At 43.8% G+C, this 16471-nt stretch overlaps 1 protein-coding gene and 1 non-coding gene across 2 annotated transcripts in view; both read right to left on the bottom strand.

Moving 5' to 3' along the window:
- eprs1 (glutamyl-prolyl-tRNA synthetase 1) overlaps positions 1 to 16471 on the bottom strand; it is an 88706-nt gene that overhangs the window by 1982 nt on the left and 70253 nt on the right. Inside the window, exons 17-30 of the mRNA XM_021584352.3 lie at positions 15777 to 15885; positions 14904 to 15260; positions 13104 to 13319; positions 12432 to 12650; positions 11986 to 12213; positions 11455 to 11714; positions 6974 to 7025; positions 3725 to 3934; positions 3433 to 3505; positions 3100 to 3179; positions 2757 to 2858; positions 1328 to 1483; positions 400 to 597; positions 76 to 249 (exon numbers count right to left, since the gene is read on the bottom strand). Of these exons, the coding sequence (XP_021440027.3) occupies positions 76 to 249; positions 400 to 597; positions 1328 to 1483; positions 2757 to 2858; positions 3100 to 3179; positions 3433 to 3505; positions 3725 to 3934; positions 6974 to 7025; positions 11455 to 11714; positions 11986 to 12213; positions 12432 to 12650; positions 13104 to 13319; positions 14904 to 15260; positions 15777 to 15885 (2434 nt within the window). The remainder of the gene's footprint in view (positions 1 to 75; positions 250 to 399; positions 598 to 1327; positions 1484 to 2756; positions 2859 to 3099; positions 3180 to 3432; positions 3506 to 3724; positions 3935 to 6973; positions 7026 to 11454; positions 11715 to 11985; positions 12214 to 12431; positions 12651 to 13103; positions 13320 to 14903; positions 15261 to 15776; positions 15886 to 16471) is intronic.
- On the bottom strand, positions 987 to 1124 carry LOC118944384 (small nucleolar RNA SNORA5). The gene has a single exon (XR_005039610.1). It is a non-coding gene; the product is annotated as a small nucleolar RNA SNORA5 (small nucleolar RNA).

Raw genomic sequence — 16471 nt, 5'->3', positions numbered from 1 at the left:
CGAACCCACGACCCTGACGTTGTGGAGCCAGTTCTTACAAACTGAGCCACACAAGACCGTGAGTGGTGGTTTTACCTTGAGTTCCCAGTGGTTGAACTTCCAGCCGGGAGAGTAATTGTCTCGGAGGTCGGCCTTTACCCGGGTCTCTCCCCTCTGCAGCCGGGCCAGGTACTTGGAGCACTGGGCCAGCAGAGACTCCTTCTCAGCCTCAGGCAGGGAGGCTGTGATGCCACACGGGATGATGATCACCTGGAAGAGAAGAGCAGGAGAAATTGCAGGGTTATAGAATTTGACTAGGGCCAATGAAAGGTGAAATTCTTTACCTTTTGCCAGGCAGTCCTTATTAACTGACTTGCCTGGTAAAATAAAGGTGGAATCAAAATGTAGATCAAAACATACCTGGAGACAGGCAACTCTGGGGGGCAGCACCAGGCCCATGTTGTCCCCATGTACCATGGTGAGCACGCCGATAGTGCGGGTGGTGATGCCCCACGAGTTCTGGTAGGCTAGCTGCTTCTCGCCCGGCTTTCTGGGGTCCTCAAACTCGATGTTAAACATCCGGGAAAAGTTTTGGCCCAGGTGGTGGGATGTGGCACCCTGAGAGGAAGAGAACCATTCAACTTGTTTTTTATATATATATTTTATGAATCATATTTTTACATTTAGATTAATTGATGATAGAAAGGTGGTGGCACCCTGAGAGGAAGAGGAAACATTTACTTAAGCATCAATAAAAGTATGCCTAAGAGGTTGTTTTGCTGATAGAGAGTATTTCACTGTGCTTTATAAAACTGCATTACAAGCTAGTGTCTTTGGTTTGGTTTTTCGGCTAAGAGGCCAAGTTTCCCCTAGTCTTCTATTAGGCCAGAATTAACCATGGGCAAGAACTGTTGAAGGCTCTAGCCATTTTAGGATAACTTCCTATAGATTGCTTACAAAGGGCTAGGAAAAGAGACAGGGAAAATCTGAAATCAACGAATAGGCCTTATTGTCCGTAGTACAAATTTATCCCCATCATCCATGGAAAATGGGATGTGAGGCCCATTAACTACAGGTTCACTGTGGCAGACATTTTGGCCAGTGCGGTCCATTATAAAGGAAGCACTGAATTTGACAAGGCTGCAGACTTTCAAATAATTGAGGTGGGCTTTAATTCAATTAATGTCTGAATGAATGTGATGGATATTAGCACTTATGGATCAAGGCTCCAGCAATTTTATAGGACCTTCATACATTTTGCTTACACCTACACCCATTAAACAACTACTGTCTCAATCCAGAATTTTGTGGTACAAAATCCAAATGTAGCGGCAGCCTATAAGTGTACCTGGATGGCTCTGCCACTGGCAGAGATGAAGGCCTCCACAGTGGTAGTGTAGTCTCCTCCTGCAAACTTCTCCTTCTCTGTCTTTCTGCCCTTTACCACAGGGATGGCCATCAGCTCCTCGTAGACCCGTGCGTACAAGTCAAGGATCTGTAACACCTGGACACATGCACAGACAGGGAGAAGATGAGTCAGTATTTATTAAAAGACTAGGGGGGGGGGGGGTCAAAAGGTATGTTGAGGGAGAAAAATGGTTTTATACATCTCTAAATGTAGAGATGAAAGATTCATTTGCCATTTTGGTCACTTCAAAGTGATTAAAATGACAGTTTTACAAATGATAAGTGCAGTAGCTTTGTTCACAGATTGCAGGTCAGATTTCTAAGTCATTAAGACGCATAGGCCTATTGATCATTTCTCTGTTGCACGTTCTCTTTTCTTCTGATCCATCCACGACTACAGCAACACTCAACAATACATATATCTAGCTATATCCCTAGAATTACAAATGAGACTCATTTTAAATTAGAGTGATAAAGAATAAAAGTGTTATTTAGCTGACAAATGCATGTTGGAACGGTTAATAATATTGGCTCCTGGCTGTCAATCCGTCTGTGCGTTGTCTGTGTGCAATAGCTGATGATGCGCAGGATTTGATGTTGCTCGCTTGAACTTCCAAACGAAAATTGGAATTGTGGGGGATTTTCATTCAGCAATGAGAATATTTTCTTGCTAGTTGAGCGGATAATAATAACGAAAGCCAGCTCTGTCTACTACTGGTAGGTGAAGCTAGCTAGTTTTGCTGGCAAGCAAACAGATTACGTTAGTTCCACACACGCATTGCTTGCAAATAGGTGGGTGATTAGCCTACAGCCAAATAAACATTCATGCACTTACTTGCAAACTTTGCAGAGTTGCTAGCGGGCTAAGTGCTTTCCTATTGGATGTTAAATTTACCATTGCAACCTTTTGGTGGCGAATTAATCCTATAGTTGCTGATGGTCAACATTTCCAGGTAAGTGTTCGCACAGCAAGAGATCATGCAGATTAAGCCACTACCGTTGTCTATGTAAATGAGATTTACATTTTACTGCTTATGCATATTTACAATACAGTAGAGTAGCGTAGTACACGCTTGTAGGCTACAAGCAAACGAGAACACCAGCTGCCTGATACTGACGAATCAAAGGGTGGCTGGCCCAGCTGCTGCTTGAAAACTCTCAGAGCACATTATGACATCTTACCTGGGTTTGTTTTGTCACTCCAACAGTGATATTTCATAAATACAAATGAAGTAAATGAGACTTACCAAGTCTGCCTTCAAGCATTGTTTGAATGCACTCCCCAGACATGACAAGTCCAAACTCAACATTCAAGACAGAAAAGTAAGATCTAGTCTCAAGGACAGTTGAAAATAAATTGACCTTTTTACCTCTTCCGCGGCCTCCTCTTTGGTGGCAAACGCCGTGTGTCCTTCCTGCCACAGGAACTCTCTGGTCCTTAGGAAGGGCTGGGGGTGCTTGAACTCCCACCTCTGAGGAAGAAAATAAAAAATTAAATAAATGAGAAAACGAGAGAAGGAGTAAAACTCTGGATCCATTCTGTTAAGGTATCCTAAAGAGTTCTGCCAAAAGACAGTGGAAACACTGGCCATGGTTAGGCGTCTTCCATTTTAAGTACGTTTGGGCTCGTCCAATTAAGATTTTTCTTTCTGGAATTGACTCCAAACGATGATGGTGAATATAACAATTATCATTAGTGGAGTGGACACTGACCACAACGTTGCACCACTGGTTGAGTTTGATAGGTAGGTCTCTGTGGGACTGGACCCATTTGGCGTAGGCAGGGTACATCACTGTAAAAAGAAGAGAGAGGTGGTACAGAAACTGTATGACAGTATTAACATTATGGGTCAGTATCAATTAGTACATTTAGAACTGTATGGAAGAAATACCGGGTAGAAGTGGTGAGCGTCATGGGTAAAAAATATAGTCATGATATACAGCCATACAATAAAGCTTTTGAGACAGAGAAAAGCATCTGGAAATTCAATGCATCAAGTTTAACCTTACGGACTGACAGAAGGTGGGAAGGTGTGTGTCTCTTACCAGTTTCACTAGTGGGTCGGACAGCGATGGGCTCGGCAAGCTCAGTGTTCCCTGACCGTGTTACCCAGGCAACCTGAGGCCAGAAGACACAAACACAGTTAACTACAAATGTGTCAAATCATTTTAAAAGAAGATCTTCTTGAGCATTCCAAAAAGACAAAATGGTGGTGTCACACACACAAATCACTGGAGAAGCGAGGACCAGGATTTCCAATAGGGCTCGATACACACCGAAAACACATCTCACCACAAGATGTCAGAACACCCATCACCCCCCCCCCTCAATACACACCTCTGGGGCAAAATCAGCTATGTGGGACTTCTCTTTCTCCAGGGCAGCCTGCGAGACGAACATGGGGAAGTAGCAGTTCTCCACACCCAGCTTCTTAATCTCGCGGTCAAAGAACTCCTTGATAGACTCCCAGATAGAGTAGGACCAGGGTCGCAGCACATAGCAGCCGCTCACGTCATAGTACTCAATCATCTCTGCCTTGGTGATCACCTGGAGGGAAGGTGGAGGGCAGAGTTAAGGGTAAATGGGGAGCATGTGAGGAAGTGAAGGGAAACATTATTGACTGGTAAACAAACAAAAAACATAATTCTCATATACAGTGCCTTCAGAAAGTATTTACAGGCCTTGATTCCCCCCCCCAAATGTTCTTGTGTTACAGACTGGATTTAATTTAGATTGTTTTGCCACTGGCCTACACACAATACCCCATGATGTCAAAGTGGAATAATGTTTTGAAAAATTAATAAATGAAATAAAATGGCTGAAATGGCAATAAGTATTCAACCCCTTTGTTATGGCAAGCCTAAATAAGTTCAAGAGTAAAAATGTGCTTAAAAAGTTGCATAATAAGTTGCATGGACGCAATAATAGTGTTCAACAAGATTTTGAATGATTACCTCATCTCTGTACCCCACACATAAAATTATCTGTAAGGTCACCCAGTCGAGCAGTGAATTTCAAACACAGATTCAAGACCGTGCATGTCAGAGCAAAAACCAAGCCATGAGGTCGAAGGAATTATCTGTAGAGCTTTGAGTCAGGATTGTGTCAAGACACAGATCTGGGGAACGGAACCAAAATATTTCTGTAGCATTGAAGGTCCCCAAGAACACAGTGGCCTCCATCATTCTTAAATGGAAGAAGTTTGCAACCACCAAATATTTTCCTAGGCCAAACAAAACAATCGGTGGAGAAGAGCCTTGGACAGGGGTCACGGCGGTGACCAAGAACCCGGTGGTCACTTACAGAGCTCCAGAGTTTCTTTGTGTAGATGGGGAGAACCTTCAAGAAGGACAATCATCTTTGCAGCACTCCACCAATCAGGCCTTTTGGTAGAGTGGCCAGATGGAAGCCACTCCTCAGTAAAAAGGCACATGACAGCCCGCTTGGAGTTTGCCAAAAGGCACCTAAAGGACAATCAGACCATGAGAAACAAGATTCTCTTGTCTGATGAAATTAAGATAACCATTTGGATTGAATGCCAAGCGTAACATCTGGAGGAAACCTGGAACATCCATACGGTGAAGCATTGTGGTGGCAGCGTCATGCTGTGGGGATGTTTTTCAGGGGCAGGGACTGGAGACTAGTCAGCGTCAAGGGAAAGATGAACGACGCAAAGTACAGCAAGATCCTTGATGAAGTCCTGAATGCTCTGGAGCAGGTTCTCAGACTGGGGCGAAGGTTCAGCTTCTAACAGGACAAAGGACCCTAAGCACACAGCTTAGACAAAGCAGGAGAGGCTTCGGGACAAGTCTATGAATGTCCTTGAGTGACCGAGCCAGAGCCCGGACCTGAACGCGATCGAACATCTCTGGAGAGACCTGAAAATAGCTGTGCAGCAACGCTCCCCATCCAACCTGACAGAGCTTGAGAGGATCTGCAGAGAAGAATGGGAGAAACTCCCCAAATAGAGGTGTGTCAAGGTTGTAGCGTCATACCCAAAAATACTTGAGGCTGTAATCGCTGCCAAAGGTGTTTCAACAAAGTACTGAGTAAAGGGTCTGGAATACTGTGAATGTGACGTTTCAGTTTTTCTTCTTTTTCATAAATGTACAAACATTTCTAAAAAACTTTTTTTGCTTTGTCATTATGGGGTATTGTGTGTAGATTAATGAGGGGGAAAAAGTATATCCATTTTAGAATAAGGCTGTAACTTAAAATGTGGAAAAAGTCAAGGGGTCTGAATACTTTCCGAATGCACTGTATTTGTAGATGGGTACATTTAAATAAGAATAAAAATAGACATTGAATATACCTTTGAGCATGATGAAGTTATGACATCGACTAGGTTTCAGTTTAACAACGTTTACTAAACCGTATTTCCACAATACATGGTTGCCATTGCACTCAGGCCAGGTCCATCAACAGAGACACCCGCGCAGGTGCACTAATAACTGAGTAATAGCACCGTAATAATAGAAATAGGGAAACTTAAAATCACAAATTTAACATTACACTTTGGATCATAAATAAATATATAAATATCAATACACCCAGTCACTACAAAGACACAGGTGTCCTTCCTAACTTCGTTGCTGGAGAGTAAGGAAACCGCTCAGGGATTTCGCAATAACAAAAACAATAACAGAGTTGAATCTCTGTGATAGGAGAAAACTGAGGATGGATCAACATTGTAGTTACTCCACAATACTAAACTAAATGACCAAGTGAAAAGAAGGAAGCCTGTACAGAAAACAAATATTCCAAAACATGCATCCTTGTTGCAAAACAAGGCACTAAAGTAATACTGCAAAAAATGTGGCAAAGCAAATAACTTTTTGTCCTCAAGGTTATGTTTGGTCACCTTCCTGATCAAGGCCCTTCTCCCCTGATTGTCCTCAATGTTATGTTTGGTCACCTTCCTGATCAAGGCCCTTCTCCCCTGATTGTCCTCAATGTTATGTTTGGGGAAAACCCAATACAAAACCTTACTGAGTACTACTCTCCATATTTACAAGCATAGTGGTGGATGCGTCATGTTATGGGTATACTTGTAATCGTTAACTGGGGAATTGTTCAGGATAAAATAGATACGCTCAGAACACCTGATTCTGACCGCTTTCCCCCAGCCGCTGGGAGAAGAATTCACCTTTCAGCAGGACAATAACCTAAAACACAAGGCCAAATCTACACAGGAGTTGAAGAAGACAGTGGATGTTCCTGAGTGGCCGAGTTACAGTTCTGACTTAAATCTGCTTGAAAATCTATGGCAAGACCTGAAAATGGTTGTCTAGCAATGATCAACAACCAATGGTGACAGAGCTCAAATTATTTTTTAAATAAAACTGGGCAAATGATGCACAATTCAGGTGTGGAAAGACTGTCAAGATACAGCTGTAATTGCTGCCAATTGTGATTCTAACATGAATTTTTCTTACACTTTGACAGAGATTTTGTATAGATCATTGACAGAAAATGACAAATAAATCCATTTTAATCCCACTTTGTAACCACTAAATGTGGAAAGGTTTAAGGGATGTGAATACTATCTGAAGGCACTGTATGTACAGTACACGCATACACACTCACCTGAGAGTACCAATCAGCTAGGTTCTCCTCCTTCTTAGCCTCCAGCCCCAGTCTGAATTAGGAAAAGACACATACATCATTAGGGTGATATTTTGCATGAGCAAATGGCAGTGAGAAATTAGCAAAATAACCAATAAGTGTGAAATCGATTGGAAGGCATATTATCCAATACCTTGCATTGTTCATTTTACTTAACCCGGGTTAAATAATCAGTTCCTTAGAACCTACAATGTTACCCAAGTACATTTTCAAATTAAATCACAGTGCAGATTATAGTGAGTTTTAAGTCTTATCTCTGATCTGTGCTTTTTTGCATTTGGCTTACTTTGTGTGATCAGTAGCGGACTGTGCCTATTGGGCCTTGGCCTTCAGAAGCATGGCTCCTAAGTTAATCATCATGCCATCATCGCCCGGCTCAAAACAAACCACATTTTATTTGTCACATGCGCCAAATACAACAGGTGTAGACCTAACCGTGAAATACTTACTTACAATCCCTTAACCAACAATGCAGTTCAAGAAATATATCTAAGAAAATATTTCATAAATAAACTAAAGTAAAACATGTAATAGAAAGTTACAATAAAATAGCGTTACCGAGTCAATGTGTAGGTAGGGGTAAAAGTGACTATGCATAGATAATAAACAGCAAGTAGCAGCAGATTATTAGTCTATAGGTCCTGGATGGCAGGAAGATTGGCCCCAGTGGGGTACTGGGCAGTACGCACTACCCTCTGTAGCGCCTTGCGGTCAGATGCCGAGCAGTTGCCATACCAGGCGGTGATGCAACCGGTCAAGATGCTCTCGATGGTGCAGCTGTATAACCTTTTGAGGATCTAGGGAGCCATGCCATATCTTTTCAGTCTCCTGAGAGGGAAAAGGTGTTGTCGTGGCCTCTGATTTGGTGTGTTTTGACCATGTTAGTTTTTTGGTGATGTGGACACCAAGGAACTTGAAACTCAACCTGCTCCACTACAGCCCCTTCAACGTGAATTGGGGCGTGATCGGCTCTCCTTTTCCTGTAGTCCAGGATCAGCTCCTTTGTCTTGCTCACAGGGAGAGGTTGTTGTCCTGGCACCACATTGCCAGGTATCTGAACTCCTCCCTATAGGCGGTCTCATCGTTGTCGGGATCAGGCCTACCACTGTTGTGTCTTCAGCAAACTTGGTTTTGGAGTCGTGCTTGGCCACACGGTCGTGGGTGAACAGGGAGTACAGGAGGGGACTAAGCACGCACCCCTGAGGGGTCCCCAAAACCAAGAGATATGTTATTGCCTACCCTTACAACCTGGGGGCCTCCCGTCAGGAAGCCCAGGATCCAGGTGCAGAGGGAGGTGTTTAGTACCATGGTCCTTAGCTTAGTGATGAGCTTTGTGGGCACTATGGTGTTGAACACTGAGCTGTAGTCAATGAACAGCATTCTGTTCCTTTTGTCCAGTTGGTAAAGGGCAGTGTGGAGTGCGATGTGGATCTGTTGGGGCGGTATGCGAATATAGAGTGGGTCTAGGGTTTCCCGGGATGATGGTGTTGGTTTTGGAGTTGTGCTAGCCTTTCAAAGCACCACCGACATCAGTGCTTGGGATGATAGTCATTTGCTTTCTTGGGCACAGGGACTATTGGTGGTTTGCTTGAAACATGTAGGTATGACATACTCGGTCAGGGAAAGGTTGAAAATGTTAGTGAAGACACTTGACAGTTGGTCAGCGCATGCATGCTCAGTGTATAGGTCCTGGTAATCAGTCTGTTTGCTTATGGGCTTATACAGCTCGTTGAGTGCCGTCTTAGTGCCAGCATCGGTTTGTGGTGGTAAATAGACGAAAAATAGAAACTCTTGGTAGATAGAGTCTAGTCCAAAAATGTTGTTGCGTGTGAACGCAAAACAACAACCTCATCTGGCCACAGCCTGCCATCCCAAATCACCATTACATGCATGAGATCATTCTTTAAAAATGCAATACACTCCCAGCTCATTCAGATCAAGTCAACCACGCAATTACAGCACTTAATTAGTATCAGCTAAAACAAAAAAACTATCGATACACTTTGTAATGCGTTGTTAACTTTTCATAATTGAGCCAACAAGGTTGAAGGCCAAACTTTTAGCTAGCTAACTTAACTCACAATTTTCACAGCATTCAAGCTGCAATAAAAAAATAAAAAAAACAGAACATCAGTGATAAATTCAACAGATTTTTTTCAGAATCGATTAGTTTGTTTGCTAGGGGAGTATATATATAAGTATATAATCGATACTCAAAGTTAGTTTTAGACTAATACATTTGGGTTTTCTTGGCAACACACCTACTTAATCAAGGGTTTTACTTTATTGTTTTTACAATTTTCTACATTGTAGAATAACAGTGTAGACATCAAATCAAAACTATGAAATAACACATATGGAATCATGTAGTAACCAAATCAATTTTAGATTCTTCAAATAGCCACCCTTTGCCTTGACAGCTGTGCATTCACACACTTGGAATTGTCTCAACCAGCTTCACCTGGAATGCTTTTCCAACAGTCATGAAGGAGTTCCCACATAAACTACCTTTCAAAAGTTTGGGGTCACTTAGAAATGTCCTTGTTTTTGAAAGAAAAGCACATTTTTTTTGTCCATTTAAAATAACATACAATTTATCAGAAATACAGTGTTCATGTTGTAAATTACTATTGTAGCTGGAAACGGCCGCAAACTGGCTCTAACTAGAATAGAAAGAGGAGTGGGAGGCCCCGGTGCACAATTGAGCAAGAGGACAAGTACATTAGAGAGTCTAGTTTGAGAAACAGGCGCCTCTCACAAGTCCTGAACTGGCAGCTTCATTAAATAGTACCTGCAAAACACCAGTCTCAATATCAACAGACTCCGGGATGCTGGCCTTCTAGGCAGAGTTCCTCTGTCCAGTGTCTGGAGTTCTTTTGCCCATCTTAATTTTACATTTTTATTGGTCAGTCAAGATATGGCTTTTTCTTTGCAGATCTGGCAAAGGAACACAGACACTGGACAGAGGAACTCTGCCGTTGTAAGAGATCTTCAGTTTCTGGAACAGCCTTCATTTCTCAGAACAAGAATAGACAGACGGGCCTCCCGGGTGGCGCAGTACTGCAGCGCCAGCTGTGCCATCAGAGTCCCTGGGTTCGCGCCCAGGCTCTGTCGTAACCGGCCTCGACCGGGAGGTTCGTGGGGCGACGCACAATTGGCCTAGCGTCGTCCGGGTTAGGGAGGGCTTGGTCGGTAGGGATGTCCTTGTCTCATCGCGCACCAGCGACTCCTGTGGCGGGCCGGGCGCAGTGCGCGCTAACCAAGGTTGCCAGGTGCACGGTGTAGCCTCCGACACATTGGTGCGGCTGGCTTCCGGGTTGGATGCGCGCTGTGTTAAGAAGCAGTGCGGCTGGTTGGGTTGTGTATCGGAGGACGCATGACTTTCAACCTTTGTCTCGCTCTCGAGCATGTACGGGAGTTGTAGCGATGAGACAAGATAGTAGCTACTACAACAAATTGGATACCACGAAATTGGGGAGAAAAAGGGGTAAAAAAAAAAAAAAGAATAGACAGACAAGTTTCAGAAGAAAAGGACAGTTTCTGGCCATTTTGAGCATGAACCCATAAATGCTGATGCTCCAGATACTCACCTAGTCTAAAGACAGTTTTATTGCTTCTTTAATCAATCAGAACAGTTTTCAACTGTACTAACATAATTGCAAAAGGTTTTTCTAATGATCAATTAGATTTTTTTTTTCAATTCTCACAGGAATGACGGTTGCTGATAATGGGCCCCTGTACGCCTACGTATATATTCCATTAAATATTCCACTAAACATCAGCCGTTTCCAGCTACAATAGTCATTTACAACATTAACAATGTCTACACTGCGGTCCAACTCATCACAAACCGTCTCAATTGGGTTGAGGTCAGGTGATTGTGGAGGCCAGGTCATCTGATGCAGCACTCCATCACTCTCCTTCTTGGTCAAATAGCCCTTACACAGCCTGGAGGCGTGTTGGGTCATTGTCTTGTTGAAAAGCCAATGATAGTCCCACTAAGCAATCCCAGATGACCCAGATTTATTTTCACAAGTAATTTTCAATAAAGCAATGTTCATTTAATATATTATTAGGCCTCCTCTGAATGCATTGAAGGCCCTGACGGTATTCCACTGTGTGCAATAACAATTTGAAACATTTATAGGAGCAATGTGTTGAGCTTATTGCGCAGCAGGTCAAACCATACAGGTAAGAATATTATGTTTGCTGCCATACATTTTCTTACTGGTGACCTCAGCAGGAATCGAACCCACTACACTGACGTTACAAGCGCCAAGCTCTACCAACTGATCATACAGGACCACATCCATTCAGCAGTACACCCCCTATGTTCAACACTCTCTCTCTCTCCATCTCTGCCATCTATCCCACTATCTTCAAATCTTCACTCCATTAAAGTACCAATGATTTCTATTCATCCATCCATCCCGCTCTCTCACCTTGTCTGTTTCTTGGGACCACCATCTCCTCCTCCCCCTGTGCCTCCCAACGAGGCCTCCTTGCCCTTTTCTCCCTTTGGCTGCTTCTTCCCTCCTCCTCCTCCTGCCTGTTTCTCAGACTTGTTCTCTCGGTCCTTGCGGTTCTTGTCCTCTCTGCTCGAGGCTCCAGTGGCAGCCACAGGTTTGTAGTCCTCTCCGGTGAGGGCCTTGTACTGAGTCTTCAGGGCCAGCAGCTGCTTCACGGCACAGTCCACCTGGTCCTGGTGGCATTTTATATTGCGTTATGAGGTCTGCCTGTGGCATTTCATCAATCTACTAGCAATTAGGGTTATCCCTAAATCACAATATAAAGACTTAAATCTGATTAATAATTGTTAGCAAATATTTATATAATAAATGTTATTATTTATAGTTAGCTATACTAGGTACCAGCACCAAAACTCCAGTATTCCTCATCTGAATAACTTCTCGCCAACACGCTTTCAGCATTTTTGGTCATAGGTTTGCAAAGTGAAACGAAATCCCACTTACCTTAGGAGCCTTCTCTGATTTCAGCTTCCTCACTAGCTCCCCCTTTTGGACAACCTGGGTGAAGAGTGCCTGAGGGGAAGAACCAGACTGGTCCTGGGGGGCGGGGCTAGCCTGAACAGGGGCAGGGCTGACAGCTGGGGCCACGCCTGGTTTGTAGTCCTGGCCAGTCGCCTGCTTGTACTCAGCTTTGAGTGACAGCAGCTGCTTGACAGCGGTGTCCAACTGGTCCTGAGAGGGAGGGGACAAAGATAAAAGGGTTCCTGTCACTTTCTTTTAAACTACCAAAAATGAATTAATATTTTATAATAATATTATAAAATAAAGAATTTTGCCGATAGAAATGTTGCAATAGAGCAGGCATGATGTCCATTCAATATTTTATGAAGCATTTTATCCAACGCGTGCCTAATGTATGCCAACCTATCATCCCTTCCTGTTGGTCTCACCTTGGGGGCCTTCTCTGTCTTCAGCTTCCTCACCAGGTCACCCTGCTGAGTCACGCGCTCATAGATGCCTGAGCCAGAAGTGGCTGTGGGGGCTGGGTTGCTCTGGACTGAGGCATGAGCAGGGGCTAGGGCAGCTCCTGGCTTGTAGTCGTGACCTGTCACCTGTTTGTACTCTGCCTTCAAGGCTAAGAGCTCCTTCAAGGCAGCATCCACCTGGTCCTTTGTGGAGTGATTGATCAAATACAGAGGTTAGGGAGGAGAAATCAGGGATGAAGGAGCTAAAAATGTATAGAGCAGCTATGAACAGTTGGAGCAAATACAGAGATAATACATAAATAACGGGCTCCCGGGTGGTGCAGCAGTCTAAGGCACAGCATCTCAGTGCTAGAGGCGTCACTACAAACCCTGGTTTGATCCCGGGCCGTATCACAACCGGCCGCGATCGGGGGTCCCATAGGGCGGCGCACAATTGACCCAGCGTCGTCCCGGTTAGGGGAGAGTTTGGCCGGGGTAGGCCGTCATTGTAAAATAAGAATTTGTTCTTAACTGACTTGCCCAGTTGAATAAAGGTGAAATAAATAAATAGGAGTGACGAGTCCATTACAACCTCATAATAATATCCAATACCTGCAGGGTTAAAGTAAAGCGTTAGTGAACACTTCTCCACCTTACCTTGGGTGCTTTCTCAGATTTAAGCTTCCTAACAGTGTCTCCCTGTTTGGTCACACTTTCATATAGGCCTGAGGCAGAGGAGGATGAGGCAGTGGGGGCATTCTTGGCTGGGGCAGCATCAGGAGGGATCATCCCTGGATTGTACTCTTGTCCTGTGATCTGTTTGAACTCAGCTTTGAAAGCCAGCAGCTGTTTGACTGCAGCATCAACCTGGTCCTGGAGAGAACACAAGAGAGAGAGTATAAAAAATAAATGTATCATATATTTTCGGCAGGAAAGCCTCAAAACAAAGAAACACATTTGCAATGTTCTATTTGTAGGAACTACAATTGTGGCGGCTATTTCACCTCAGGATTCTAAATGTAATGTCATCAATTAAAAACAAGCCAACAGTAAACATGTCGTCCCCCACGAATTATACAGCCCCCCTGGACAAATATTTAAACTTAAATTGCGTGGATTAATGAAAAAAGTGTTTTTCCTCTCGTTGGAAATCAATACTTGATAGCTCACAATAGGGTTGGGCGATGTCAACTTTTGTCCAATCGTGACAAAGTACCCATACAACATTATGATACATCGTACCCCCCCCCCCTAAAAAGGACCGCTAGCAACAGGAGGGACGGGAGGAATCATGACAAAATATATTTTGGAGCCAGATAATTTTTTTGTAGCTCTGTTGGGAGATGTGGCGCTAAAGAGGTGTGCCCCCGTGTGTGCGTTATGTGATAAGCTATAAAATCGATACACGAGTAACATAGAATCAGACTACACCGGCTATGACGCTAATCGAGGCAAACATTGAACCATGCATTAGACGAGATGCATTAGACGGTTCCGGACGACTGTGTGGTCTCACTCTCAGTAGCCGATGTAAGTAAGAACTTTAAACAGGTTACCATTCACAAGCCCGTAGGGCCATACGGATTACCAGGATGCGTACTCAGCGCATGCGCTGACCAGCTGGCAAGGGTCTTTACTGACATTGTAAACCGCTCCCTGGCCCAGTCTGTAATACCTACATGGTTCAAGCAGACCACCATAGTCCCTGTGCCCAAGAACACCTAGGTAACCTGTCTAAATGACTATCATCCCGTAGCACTCACGTCTGTAGCCATGAAATGCTTTGAAAGGCTGGTCATGGCTCACATCAACAGTATCATCCCAGACACCCAGGACCCACTCAAATGTGCATACCGCCCCAACAGATATGACGCAATCTCTATTGCATTCCACATACCACCTGGACAAGAGGAACACCTATGTGAGAATGCTGTTCATTGACTGCAGCTCAGGTGGTGAGGGTAGCAACATGAGCAACATATTGAGTTTGTCTTGTGGGAACGTAACAATACAAAGTGTTATGTTTGGGGCAAATCCAATACAACACATTACTGAGTACCACCTCTCCATATTACCAAGCATAATGGTGTTTCATTCGAAGACGAACGAAGCTAAGTACAGAGAGATCCTTGATGAAAACCTGCTCAGGAGTGCTCAGGACCTCAGACTGGGGTGAAGGTTTACCTTCCAACAGGACAACGATCCGCATCCAATCAGTGTAATTCAGAACATTCTGGATCTATGGCAAGATGCATCATTCACTAAAGTTTCGTCATAATCAGGCCAGTGGGTGTCTAAGATGTAACTAACGTATGTACTAACAGACAGACAAATTCCAAAAATGTACAGTAGCTACAAATCTGGATTTTTTTTTACCACAACAATACAATAGCATTTCATGTCAGTTTTTTAGGGGTGTTACTGCACCAAATGATAAACAGAAAAATAGACTCAAACCTTGGGAGCCTTCTCGGATTTAAGCTTCCTCACTAACTCCCCCTGCTGGGTGACGCAAGCAAAGGGGCAGGAGGCGGAGTCAGAAGAAGGGGATGCTGCCTTCTGAGGGGCGGAGCTAGCGGGCAGGCCCATGCCTGGTTTGTAGTCCTGGCCAGTCAGATGCTTGAACTGGGCCTTGAGTGAGAGTAGCTCCTTCACCGCTTTGTCCACCTCCTCCTTAGGGGCCTTGGTGGTTTTCAAATTGCGCACCTTCTCGCCTTGAGCCACGATGTAGGAGAAAACGGTGCTGGCGTCGCTAGCGGTAGGGGGGGCTGGGGCAGAGACCGGGGCGGTTTTGCACTTGGCTGTGGAGGCGGGCTAAGAGGAGAGGAGACAAGGAGTTAGAATACACGCTCAAGTTGTTTTTTTGTGTCTTATTTCTTGCTCGTTTCACAATAAAAAATATTTTGCATCTTCAAAGTGGTAGGCATGTTGTGTAAATCAACTGATACAAACCCCCAAAAATACATTTTAATTCCCTGTTGTAAAAATAGGATAAATGCTAGGGTGGTGAATTATTTTGCAAGCCACTGTACAATAATCAAATCTACATTAATATATAATACAGGGTGCATCTGAAAAATGTGAAGTGATTCAAGCTCTATTTGACTAACAACTGCCTCTCCTATCTGCATTAATCAGAAAGATCATGACAGTTGATAGAAAATTGTCTGGTGAGCATCAGCCATCCTATATCTTTGGACCAGTGCAGATGAAGGGGAGGAGAAAACTAGATGAAACCACTTTAGATTATTGAGATGAGCCTGTAGTTAGTTCCTCTCTCCTTCCCTAATGCAGTGTCACTCTAGTATACTGGTAGGTAACAATACTCACTGTGGTGGCGGCCTGGCTCTTGCTCTTGGAGCCAGCGGTGGGCATCTCCTTGGTGTGGCCGTCGGGGATGTACAGCAGCACACAAGGACTCTCCTTACAGCTATAGGGACTGGGCCAAAACACCAGGGTAACATTACTCATGCTGGCATACTGGAACAATGTAGTAGGGCTTAATTTCAATATCCAACCACACCTGGGTTCAAATCTTATTTTGAATGATAATTTTATTGATTGAGCTTGACTAGAATTGAGCCAGTAGCAGGGTGTTAGGGGCTAAAATGAAACAGTGGTTCTTAATTTCACGAGAACAAGACTTACGCTGAGATAGCTTGTTTTCAAGTAATCGGAAAATGTCAGCGGACTGGTCAATGTTAATCCCTAGTGAAAATTGCCACCAAGTCACCTGTCTGGATACTTGATTTCAACACGTTTTGTCCAATATCTCAAGATAGGGCTTTCATATTGTTATTATATTTTCAGGGCTGATGGAGATAAGAGTTGAGTCAAATAAAAGTAAAATGTATGAAAATAAATTGCAATATTATGCAAATGTTCAATCAATGAGGCAGTACAGTTTACATAATTACAATAATTTAAAATCAATAATTTAAGGTAGGGTAGTCATAACATGAAATCCTTGTTATGTTATGGGGTGAGGGCCCGGTCGGATTGGTGCCAGGAAAATAACCTATCCC

The sequence above is a fragment of the Oncorhynchus mykiss genome, chromosome 25 (genome assembly GCF_057628025.1).
Source record: "Oncorhynchus mykiss isolate SJ-2025 chromosome 25, ASM5762802v1, whole genome shotgun sequence".
Lineage (NCBI taxonomy): Eukaryota > Metazoa > Chordata > Actinopteri > Salmoniformes > Salmonidae > Oncorhynchus > Oncorhynchus mykiss.
The sequence above is the reverse complement of the archived record's forward strand: the minus strand, read 5'-3'. Positions and strand labels throughout refer to the sequence as shown.